Below are 13,075 nucleotides of genomic sequence, written 5' to 3' on the forward strand. Positions count from 1 at the left end.
CTTCCCAAGAATGTATTGAAGATTTTCCAGGACAAACTATATGCTATACCATAAAATAAGCCTCAATAAATTTAAGTAAATAAAATAACACAGAGCGTGTTTTCCAGTCACAATAAAGGTTGAAATCCAAAAAAGAAAATTTGGCAAATTTGCAAATACGTAGAAATCAAACTCCACACTCTTAAATAACCGATATATCAAAGACATAACTATAGATAATAGAAAATAAAATAAATTAAAGGAAACACACAACATACCAAATATTTTGGGATGCAACAAAAGAATTGATTAAAGGAAAATTTATAACTATAAATGCCTATATTAAAAAGGAAAAATAATCTCAAATCAATAATCTACCCTTTTACCTTAAAACACTGGAAAAAGAAGAGCAGAGGATTATAATGGAATACTATGAACAATGTGTGACAACCAATTAGTTAACTTAGATAAAACAAACAAATTCCTAAAAAGACATAACTACCAAAACAAATTCAAGAACAGCAAAAATTTGAATACATCTATAATAAATAAATAAAGTAAACTGGTAATTAAAACAACTTTCACAAAAAGCCCAGGCTCAGATGGCTTTCCCGGTAAATTCTACCAAACATATAAAGAATACATTTTTCACAAACTCTTTCCAAACAGTACAATAGGAAAAAACATGTCCCACTACATTCTATAAGGCCACTACTTCTGTGATACCAAAACGAGACAGATATCACAAGAAAAACAAAGATACAACAATCTCTCCTACAAATATGAAATATTCTCGAAAAATACTAGCAAACCAAATTTAGCGATATATGAAAATAATTATACACCATGACTAAGTGGGATTTATCACAGGAATGCAAGATTGTGTTTCAACATACAAAAATAAATCAGTGTGGTAACACTCTATCCAGTAATGGACAAAAGCCACAGGATCTTCTCCACAGAAAATCCAACATCCTTTTATAATAACACTTAAGCTAGAAACAGAAGGACATGTCCTCAACCTGATCAAGGATATCTAGAAAATACTCTTAGCTGACATACTTAACATACACATGAAACTAACATACTTGCTGCTGAAGGACTGAATGCTTTTTGCCTAATATCAGAACACAAGGATGTTCACTCTTGCCACTTTTATTCAGTATTGTACTAGAAGCTGTAGTCAGGGCAATAAAACAAGATAAAGAAATAAAAGGTATCTAGATTGAAGAAGTAAAATTATCTTTATTCGCAGATGACATCACTGCGTATAAAGAAAATCCTAAGAAATCTACTGTTACAACTAATAAATTAGTTCAGCAAAGTTGCAGAATACAAGATCAATCCATACAAATAAAGGTAAAAATTAACGATTTATTTGGGCCCCAGATTTGGGTTCTCCTTACCAACAACTCAACCTGTCAAAGCCTTCTTACTGTTGAGCTGGAATCTACTGCCCTATTAATGCCTCCTGGAGGAACACACATGACCTCATTCCTTTTTCATGGTATGTAGTTGTTTAAATATGTAAAGATCGTTACAATTATCTCCCACTCTTTTCCTGGCTACCTTCTCCATTTTCCTTAGTTGACATGATTTAAACCCTTCTTTCTTTCCTATGATCCCCTCCTACTCCTAAGTAGATTGAAAATGATCTTTTACAGATAGAAATTTTAAAATAACTCTAATGTTTCAGTATCAAATAAAAATAAATCCTTCCATCTTGCTATTTTGTCTTGTAACCTTATGACTATATTAGGTTGTTTATAAATCACTCCCTGCTCTAAAGGAGTCATACTGAACTCATGCTGGGTGAATAAAACACCTATGTCTTTTCATGTAACATCACCACATTCTGTTTGAGTTTCTGGACCTAAGTTAAGATGTATAGATTTATCCAGGCTTTTATTCATTTCAGCCTGTAGTTCCAGTGTCTCTTGATCTCCTTTAAGTTCTCTAACAGAAAATGTCCTCTCTTCCTAATATAAGTGTAACTTCAATGTCATATGATGAAAATTATAAACAGAATAGTCTAAGAAAAGAGGTCTATGACAAACTATTAACTACTTCTCTTCAAAATCATACAATATAGTAATTACCACTTGTCTTAGGTAGTAGATTTGATTCATATATTCCATTACCAATGAGTCACCTAAAAGTGCTATATTCATCTAGCTTACAATCCTTCATCTTACCATAAAAATATTGTTTTCATTATCTATGTAAAATCTCTAGTTAAAAATGTGAGAGTAAATTTTCTTCTAAGAAGCATGCTCTATATTGGAAATCATGGAAATGACATAAGAGCATGTGAAGAGAACTCTGGAAATAAAGGATAAAAGCAAGAATAAAAATATGAAAATGTATTCAATATAAATTTTACCAATAATAGACTCTCATTTGGAGGATGTTACAGACCTAGGAAGCTATTAGAACTGATGTCAGCAGAAGTGTATGAAAGTCACATGCTTGTGATCCGTTCCTTTGCCTTTTGACAAATATCTATTCATTTCCATGGACTAAATGGAAAGATGAAGAAACTGATAACATATTATGGAAGAAGAAATAGAATCTGTTTAAAATTATTGTTATACCTTTTAAACAAACCCAAAATTGGCAAAGATGCTTTTCCTCCAAAGGTTATCTATAACCTTTGAAACAAAGTGCATATATGAAGCTTTGCATTTCTATTTACTTATGTTTATTGCAATATTCTGGTCAAAAAAAAAATAAATGAAAAGAAGCTATAATTTTTTTTCACAATGAAAGAAAATTAATCAAACAAATATGAAATACCTGTGGGCATCTGACAGCACTGTAGCAATCTCCAGCTGTGGCAAATGGAACTGCATTTCCAAATATTGTTTTGGAAAAACGAAGGTCTGTAGCTAGAAAATAATAAATAGAAAACAGAAACTAATAAATGAAACTCTTTAGCATGGAGACAATAATGCAATCTTTGTCATCAAACACAGAGTTTTCATATTACTTACTTAGTAAACATACATATTTATATATTAATTTTAAAATTTTAAGCACAAATGCCACAATTCTAGTGTATAACATAGACTAGGCTCTCAATGAATAAATTTTGTTTAATACAAAAATGTTCATATCATAAATTTCCCTAACAAATGGCAAGCATATTAGTAATTAAATAGAAGATTTAAAACTAAATAAATGCATTATTACATTTGAAGTCACAGAATATCTGAAACAGATAAAGTGGGGTCAGAAGCAAAATCACTGGAGAAAAAAGGTTATGTAAACATAAATGACAAAACAATAAAATTGAATGCTTATAGACAGCATATATAAAAATTCATTTAGGTAATTCAAAATCTCTCCACAGAGAAAAATCTCTCCACAGGAAACCAGGAAGCTTTCCATGGTTTACCAGAGCCAGCGTGTAACAAATAGTGAGAGCCAACTGTGTGCATCTCTTCCCAAGCCCAGGTACAATGAGGTCATGTTGGTAGCTTATGATTGGTCATGGCGGGAATATATACACCATGTATATATTAGTGCCTAACACCACAAATCAGACTTTTTCTTCCCTGGATAACTGGTCGTCATTCATCTGCACACCACTATCTATTTGTGGCATTTGTGGGTTAGGCTGGGAAAGATCAGAGACACAACTTTCAAAGCATCTGTTGTTACTATCTCCAAAAGTATGTCAATCAACAGCCAGTTTCATCAGCCAATTACACAATGATGACTCATAAGTATATATGCAGTTCACTTGACTCTGATGAGTTACAGAACATATATCAAACTCCTATTGAGCATCATTACTTGGATGACCCACAGATATCTGTCATTTAACATATTCAAAGCTAAATGAATTACCTTTTTCTCCAAATTTATTTGCCCTGGTCTATTTCCCATTTCACTAAACTGTATTGCCATCTGTCTTGTTATTTTAGGAACCTTTCTAAACATTCCATGTCACTAATTCCCACACACCTTCTATCAGAAAATTCTGTAGTGTCTACCTCTTTAATATTTCTCAGATGGGTATCCTGACCCATGTTTCCAGTACTCATCACTTTTTATCTGAATTGTTACATTAGCTTCCTAATCATTTTTCATGGATACAATTTGTTCTGCCTCCAACCAACTCTATTCCTTCCTCTGCATATGCCTTTACGCTTTTATTCCAATGGCTCCTATAACTTGCAAGATAAAATTCAAATGGATAGTTTAGTATACACTGTTCTTCACGATCTGCTCCCTGCAAACTTCTCTAATAAGCTACCATCCCCCAACCTACATTTGATTTATGTTTAGACAAAACTAGACTGCTTTTTACTCTCTGATACCACCAAAATGCTTCTCCCTTCCATGCTTTTGTTCATGCTTCTCCCTCCTCCTAAAACTCATTTTTTGCCACTTTTGTTAACTCAAAGTTGTCTTGAGATTGTTCAAACTATCTGTTCCTATAAACCTCTTGAGAAAAGCAAGGACTTTCAATTCAACAGATACTTATTTACAATATACTTTGCATTGGGCAGTATTATAGATATTGTGAACACAGCAGTGGGTGAAACAGAGGCCAGTGGAACCTGAGTCTTACCAGGAAGAGACAAGTTATAAAACAAATATTACAGTATGTTAGGGGTGATACTTGCTATGGAAAGAAAATAAAGCAGAGAATAGAATGGGGAGGAAGAGAATTTAGTGGTGGAGAGTGGTTCTGGATGGCCTTATTTAGAAGATGAATTTCAGCAAAGACCCAAAAGAAATGAAGGGGTAAAACATACAGACAGCTCCAGATGAATGTTCCTGGCAGATGCAACAGTAAGTGGAAAGGCCTTAAGATGGGGGCATACCTGGTGTGTTCAAGGAACAGCAAACAGGCCACTGTGTCTATAGTAGGAGTGATGAGGAGGGTCGGGGCAGCAGAAAACTGAGAGGGAATAGAGGTGGGAAGGTCATGTTGACTTTTGTTGACCAGTGAAAGGCACAGTTCTGTCCATAACAGCACGCACATTGAAAATTCACCTGACAGAAGTTGATGCTGAATTACATGTGGGTGTGGAAGAAAGGTAGAAGTTGAAGGTGTTGCTAGGTTTTAGCTAGACTAAGTAGACTATTATTGGTGGCATTTACTGCAGTGGTAAACATTTGGGTTTGAGGAGCAGGTTTGGCAGGAAATATTAGAAGTTCAGTTTTGGATACATTGAGTGTGACATGCCTATTAAACATTCATATGAATATGCTGAGTAGACAGTTGGATTTTGGAGTTTAGGGTAGCAGTCCAGGTTGGAAATGTGCATTTGGGACTGTCATTTAACAGGTGGTACTTGAAATCTATAAATTTAATGAGATTCCCAAATAACAATTGAATCCTACAGCTCCTCAACATTCAGAGTTGTAGAAGATGAAGAATAACTTGCCAAGTCGAGAAACTGAGAAAGACAAGAGAAACAGGGGTCAAGAAAGGCGCAAAACCACTAGAGGATGGTGTCCTGGTATACAAATGCTGCTGCTGAATCACGTAAGATGAAAAACAAGACTTTATCATTGAATTTAGGGAAACAGGTTATTGACGACTTTGATAAGGACTGTTTCCTGAAGCGATATGAATAAGAGATTGATTAGAGTATAGCATGGAGAAAGAGAAATTGGAGAGTACAAATTTTAACTCATTTCAGAAATTTTACTATAAATGAACACAGAGAAACTGGACAGTGGCTGGAAGGGTAAAAGTCAAGATTATTTGCTCATGATTATGATGAAAGAAATAACATGTTTCTCTATGAAGAATTTAAATGATTCAGCAGCAGAATTGAGGATGTGAGGGAGATCATGAAATATGCTGAAATAATGTTCTTGAGTAGGTACGAGGCACTGAGTTTAGAGGACAAGGAGCAGGATTTGCCTTGGATGGGAGCATGAAGAGTTCATCCAGAGTAAACAGGAGAAAGCAAAGGAGATAGGTAAAGATTCAGGTAGGCGGGTAGATATGGAAGTGGGAACTTGAGCAATTCCCTTCTGGTTGTTCTTATTTTCTCTGTGAAATAGCGAGCAAGATCACCAGCAGTGAGTTAGTAGAATGGAGGTATTAAAAATGTTGAAATTCGAAGCTAGAGGAGAAAGTATAAGTTAGAAAAGTAGGAGAGAGAATGGACTAGGGAAATGCAATAGAGTTACTTGGCAGTGCCAAGGATCCCTGTAAGCTTAGTACTCATGGGTTTAAAATAGTATCAGTCAGAAGGGCTGGTATTATTTGCCACATTCAGTTTTATGCTACAAGCACAGAATGGGTAGGAGGTTTAATTTAATCAAGGCTGGATTTTTACTATACAAGTTTGAGGAAGAAGAAGAGAGGAGCTGAAACTGTATATATTTGATATTGTATGCTCCAGGCCCAGACTAATGCCTGGCAAAATGGCAGCTTTGTTAAAAAGCAGCCTAGTTAACAGCAAATAAGATACTGAGTGCCTATTAGAAATTTAGAGTGCTAATAACATGCTTATAACCATACACATTATTAAACGATAACCAATATTTATACAGCATGTACTCTATCAGGGATGTCCAATCTTTTGGCTTCCCCGGGCCACATGGGAAGAATAATTGTCTCGGGCCACACATAAAATACACTAACACTAAGAATAGCTTATGAACTAAAAAAAAAAAAAAATCACAAAAAAAGTCTCAAAATGTTTTAAGAAAGTTTACAAATTTGTGTTGGGTCACATTCAAAGCCGCCCTGGGCTGCATGAGGACTGCAGGCTGTGGGTTTGACAACCTTGTATTATATGTAAAACATTGACTAGATACGTTACAAATATCATCTCTTAATCATCACCAAATAAGAACAAAAAAAAAAAAGAAGGAAAGAAAAAGGAAATGAAGAAAAAACCTTAGTGGTAGTTTCTCATTTTACACATGAGGGAACTGAGGCTTAAAGACATATCACAGCTGATCACCAACATCACACAGCTGATAAGTGAAGATGAAGAATTACACCCAGACAGTCTAGAATTTATAATTGTAACCATAGTAACATAATGCTTCCACACTGTAGTAGATGGCGGATATTCAGTAAATCATAGCCATTATTATTAATAATAATGGTTCATAATTATATGACTATAATTTATATATTATGTATTCATGCATATGCTGTCTTAAATTTTTTTCATTGCTTTCTATGACTTATGCACCATGCTAGGCACTGATGATTCAATGGCAATTGAGATGGAGCCTCTGCTAGTGAAATGCACTTTTTTGCCTCTTCATGTAGATATGTAACTTTCAAGATGGCAGGCTGCATTTGTCTGGTGTATATTAAGTTCTATAAAGATGTTTTGACTTGATTGTATTATAAATTATTTTCTAGAAAAGCAATATGATGTATAATCTAAGGTCTGTGAGTAGGACTTTGTTTTCCTTAATGCCAGTTACTAATTGTATGAATGGAACAAGTTGCTTAACTTCCCTATTACTTATAACATTGTGATGTAATATCTGCCTTAACTAATATAAGAGTGTTAAAAAGGTCAAATGAGATAATGTATGGGAAAATACCTGATAAATTATCATTTGAAACTAATTTAAATGATTACTTTAAACCCTGCAAAAACGTTCCACAAGTAGACTGAGGATATCAACTTTCTTATCCTTAATGTACCTGAGGATTTTAAGGTAGAGGATTTTATCTTGGAAGGGCAGTATCTTACTTGTCACTGTCATTACATTTTTATTAAGAGTCCCCAGCTGGGAGCGGTGGCTGACGCCTGTAATCCCAGCACTTTGGGAGGCCAAGGTGGGTAGATCACCTGAGATCACGAGGTCGAGACCAGCCTGACCAACACAGTGAAACCCCATCTCTATTAAAAATACAAAAAAGTTAGCCAGGCATGGTGGCATACGCCTGTAATCCCAGCTACTCGAGAGGCTGAGGCAGGAGAATTGCTTGAACCCAGGAGGCGGAGGTTGCAGTGAGGCAAGATTGCACCATTGCACTCCAGCCTGGGCAGTAAAAGTGAAACTCCGTCTCAAAAAAAAAAAAAAAAAAAAAAAAAAAAAAAAAAAAAAGTCCTCATGGTGCCTGTCATTGCAGAGGAAGTATGTAGCTAACTGTTTTTTAAAAAGTAAGCAATTTTTGCACAGTGCGAGGTCCTTCTTTGTACCCTGGCTACCATATATACCAACATATTGTTAGACATTCATAAGCAAATGGAGGCTTTTTGATTCTAAAATGTAGATTGAGCACTTACTTTTAATTTGCATGGAAGTGAGATCAATTCTTATTTTGCTGAAAACAGTGTATCCAGCAGCTAGGTGTCCATTGTCACATTCGCAGTCTTCCCTCCTACTCCCATTAAAAGGACATTGATATGGATTTTTTAGTCTGTAACAACATTGGAATATTTTAGTATTAGATGCGGTTACTAGGCCATAATGTAGATTATCTTTGGGAATAGAAAAATAAAACACACTCCTGCTCTTCAATATTATAATGTCAACAAGTTAAGAAAGAAGTAAAAATCACTTTAGGTGAACCTACAAAATTCTCAATGAAACATCTAAGAAGAGTTTGTAGAAAAATAATTCAACTGCAATTCTTCTAGCTTTTATTACTGGAATTAGTTTGATTTTATGAAAATGCACATAGTTCTTAAATTCTTCCCTTCTCCATGTCTGACTTCTCAGCCACAGTATTCTTAGTCAATCTCTCTGTCAATAGTCAATATTAACAGTACAGGTTAATATTCAAGCCTTTATTTCTGAACAGGCATTAACAATATCTGGTTTAGGTCCTAACATGTCTACCTGCTCCTACATTATTTTTCTCACATGTAAGCTATTCAAGTATCACTCTGAAGGCTAGAAGTTCCAATTCTCTTGGAAGATCATGAAAATGCTCAGATAGACCAACACACATCTCATACCTAAAGCCATACACTTCAGAAAAGTTTTCTTCACCTTGGACCAGTGTCAAATATTCCTTAGGGTTCTCCAAGTGCATGTCTGCACAATGAATCTAAAGAAAAAACGTAAACATCTAGAGAAACTTTTTCCAAAGTCAATGATCAACGTTAAAATAAAATAGGAACTGTTTTCATAATACCTTTATTATTCTTCCCTTAATGTTAAGGTAATAGTCACCATCCTTTCTAATGTGGTTTTTCACTTGAATTTCTTCGCAGGTGGTAAATGATTTACCTTCAAAGACAAATCAACACAACTTAACACAGAGCAAATTACAAACATAGCATGAACCTAATCATAGAAATATTGCTACACTCTGAATATCTGACGCTTTGTTTTGTGGAGTGTGCAACTACTACAGATATTTATTTTAACTGAAACTTATTAGAAACCCTTAGGTATTAGGTAGAGTTTTGAAGTCTACTACTTACAGTCATTGGCATAGCATTTCTTTTGAGCACCTGGTTTTAAATGATTTAAACATAAGTCACTGGACAAACCATGTTTGGTAACGCATTTCACTTGTCTCTTCATTATCCCAATTCCACAAGTCACTGAGCACTGCGAACAGAGTAAAATTTGAAGGTAAACTATATTATGAATCGTAAGGCCAGAAAATCCAAGTCTCATTTTCTTAGACCAGGTATTTCTGTAGCACACTGAGGGTCAGTAGTGGCTAGATCCACAGAAGACACAAAACTATGCCGTTGGCTGGAGAGTCCCAGGTGGGAAAAATCCTTAGGCATGAGCCTGAATCTATTATTTCTCAGTTACTGGCTTCTTCTCATTCATTTTGTGCAGTTAGCAACGATACATTGTAAATACTTAATAAACATTAGTCAGTGATGGTAATTAAGACTATCTCATTAAGTTATATGCTAAGTTTGCAAAGTGATATTTACTTACTTTCTATCAATTCAATTGGAAACAGCATATGATATAAATAACTTTTATTACTCATATGTCATATTTATTTACTTCTTCACTTAACCAATACATATTTCTTAAGCACTTACTCAAAGTGCAAGCCACTGTGCTAAGTCCTCTAAGGAACAGAAATAAGTATGAGTTATGGTCTCTGCTTTAAGCAAGTTATAGCAAGCATCAAACAAGAGATAAGATATTTATATAAATAACTGATAAAGTGGTTTTTAGACAATAGTGGTCTGAAGCAACTCTGAGGATCTAATTAGACATACAGATTACCAGATTTCCCACACCTAGAAAGTCTTATTCAGAAGTTTTAAAATTCATAATTATACACCGACCTTGCTCCATTTTCCAACTTTCCAAGTGGCCAAATGCAAACAGCTGTTAATGCATTTGTAAACCTGAGAGGAAGGCACCACAGGGCATTCTTGATAGACTATAGGCTGAAGTCGATGGAGCTTATGTTTCTTAGTAGATGGGATCCCAGTGCAATATGTAATCCTTTGTCTGTAACTAAATCCACAGTTGTTTGCACACTGAAAAATACATAATTAAAAGAGAAGAAAATGTCATTAACTTTAGCCAGGGCTTAATATTTGTCAGATGCTTAATATACATTATGCTGTGTCATTTCCACAATAATCCGATTTAATTAGTTTCATTTACAGATGAGCAAGCATAGGTTCAGACATGAGACAAGTTTCCCAGAGTTGTACCAACAAATGAAAGAAACTCACATTCAGGCTAGATTTTCTGCCTGTAGTGCCCGTGTGTGTGTGTGGGTGTGTGTGTGTTTTAATTACATTACCATCTTAACTGTATGAAACTGTATCTCCCAATAGGCACAGCTTTGGAGGAATAAAACATATTGAGGGTCCTTACTGGAAATAAAGGGTGTCTATTAGCCTTAGATCACTGGTAACAATGTATAAGTTAGCACCCATGTATCTTCATAGATATAATGTAAAGTCTAATAACATTTGACTAAAATAGGTAAGTGATTTATGTGTAAATTAAAGCCCCAATCCAAAAATGGGCAAATAGATTTCTGCTTTTAGCAAAAGTGGAGTAACAAGGAATAGATTTACCTTATAACTTAAAACAACAAAATCATCTAGACAAAATATATAAAACAACGGCTTTTAAGAAACTCAACCTTAGATAATAAAGAATAGTAATCCATGACAGATGAGAAACAAAGTGACACTACAAAATCATTCCAGCCTACTGCTTTGAAAAACTTTCCAGAGGGGGTGGAGCAAGATGGCCAAATAGGAACAGCTCCAGTCTCCAAATCCCAGCGCAAGCGACACAGAAGACCGGTGATTTCTGCATTTTCAACTGAGGTACTGGGTTCATCTCACTAGGGAGTGCCGGACAATCAGTGCTGGTCAGCTGCTGCAGCCCGACCAGCGAGAGCTGAAGCAGGGCGAGGCATCGCCTCACCTGGGAAGCACAAGGGGGAAGGGAATCCCTTTTCCTAGCCAGGGGAACTGAGACACACAACACCTGGAAAATCGGGTAACTTCCACCCCAATACTGCACTTTAAGCAAATGGGCACACCAGGAGATTATATCCCAACCCTGGCCGGGAGGGTCCCATGCCCATGGAGCCTCCCTCATTGCTAGCACAGCAGTCTGTGATCTAACCACAAGGCAGCATGGAGGCTGGGGGAGGGGCGCCTGCCATTGCTGAGGCTTAGGTAGGTAAACAAAGCCTCTGGGAAGCTCCAACTGAGTGGAGCTCACAGCAGCTCAAGGAAACCTGCCTGTCTCTGTAGACTCCACCTCTGGGGAGAGGGCACAGCTAAACAACAACAAAAGCAGCAGAAACCTCTGCAGATGCAAACGACTCTGTCTGACAGCTTTGAAGAGAGCAGTGGATCTCCCAACACGGAGGTTGAGATCTGAGAAGGGACAGACTGCCTGCTCAAGTGGGTCCCTGACCCCTGAATAGCCTAACTGGGAGACATCCCCCACTAGGGGCAGTCTGACACCCCACACCTCACAGGGTGGAGTACACCCCTGAGAGGAAACTTCCAAAGCAAGAATCAGACAGGTACACTCGCTGTTCAGCAATATTCTATCTTCTGCAGCCTCTGCTGCTGATACCCAGGCAAACAGGGTCTGGAGTGGACCTCAAGCAATCTCCAACAGACCTACAGCTGAGGGTCCTGACTGTTAGAAGGAAAATTATCAAACAGGAAGGACACCTACACCAAAACCCCATCAGTACGTCACCATCAACAAAGACCAGAGGCAGATGAAATCACAAAGATGGGGAAAAAGCAGGGCAGAAAAGCTGGAAATTCAAAAAATAAGAGCGCATCTCCCCCGGCAAAGGAGCACAGCTCATCGCCAGCAACAGATCAAAGCTGGATGGAGAATGACTTTGACGAGATGAGAGAAGAAGGCTTCAGTCCATCAAACTTCTCAGAGCTAAAGGAGGAATTACGTACCCAGCGCAAAGAAACTAAAAATCTTGAAAAAAAAGTGGAAGAATTGGTGGCTAGAGTAATTAATGCAGAGAAGGTCATAAACGAAATGAAAGAGATGAAAACCATGACACGAGAAATACGTGACAAATGCACAAGCTTCAGTAACCGACTCGATCAACTGGAAGAAAGAGTATCAGCGATTGAGGATCAAATGAATGAAATGAAGCAAGAAGAGAAACCAAAAGAAAAAAGAAGGAAAAGAACAAAGCCTGCAAGAAGTATGGGATTATGTAAAAAGACCAAATCTACGTCTGATTGGGGTGCCTGAAAGTGAGGGGGAAAACGGAACCAAGTTGGAAAACACTCTTCACGATATCATCCAGGAGAACTTCCCCAAACTAGTAGGGCAGGCCAACATTCAAATCCAGGAAATACAGAGAATGCCACAAAGATACTCCTTGAGAAGAGCAACTCCAAGACACATAATTGCCAGATTCACCAAAGTTGAAATGAAGGGAAAGATCTTAAGGGCAGCCAGAGAGAAAGGTCGGGTTACCCACAAAGGGAAACCCTCAGACTAACAGCAGATCTCTCGGCAGAAACTCTACAAGCCAGAAGAGAGTGGAGGCCAATATTCAACATTCTTAAAGAAAAGAATTTTCAACCCAGAATTTCATATCCAGCCAAACTAAGTTTCATAAGTGAAGGAGAAATAAAATCCTTTACAGATAAGCAAATGCTTAGAGATTTTGTCACCACTAGGCCTGCCTTACAAGAGA

General features: G+C 36.7%; 1 protein-coding gene across 1 annotated transcript in view; it reads right to left on the reverse strand.

The window, feature by feature from the left end:
• Positions 1–13,075, reverse strand: part of ADAMTS20 (ADAM metallopeptidase with thrombospondin type 1 motif 20) — a 208,650-nt gene that overhangs the window by 13,556 nt on the left and 182,019 nt on the right. The window contains exons 31-36 of the mRNA XM_045365086.2: positions 10,197–10,394; positions 9,360–9,489; positions 9,068–9,162; positions 8,889–8,980; positions 8,214–8,347; positions 2,776–2,867 (exon numbers count right to left, since the gene is read on the reverse strand). Coding sequence (XP_045221021.2) covers positions 2,776–2,867; positions 8,214–8,347; positions 8,889–8,980; positions 9,068–9,162; positions 9,360–9,489; positions 10,197–10,394 — 741 coding nt within the window. The remainder of the gene's footprint in view (positions 1–2,775; positions 2,868–8,213; positions 8,348–8,888; positions 8,981–9,067; positions 9,163–9,359; positions 9,490–10,196; positions 10,395–13,075) is intronic.

This window comes from Macaca fascicularis, chromosome 11 (assembly GCF_037993035.2).
Source record: "Macaca fascicularis isolate 582-1 chromosome 11, T2T-MFA8v1.1".
NCBI classification, from domain to species: domain Eukaryota; kingdom Metazoa; phylum Chordata; class Mammalia; order Primates; family Cercopithecidae; genus Macaca; species Macaca fascicularis.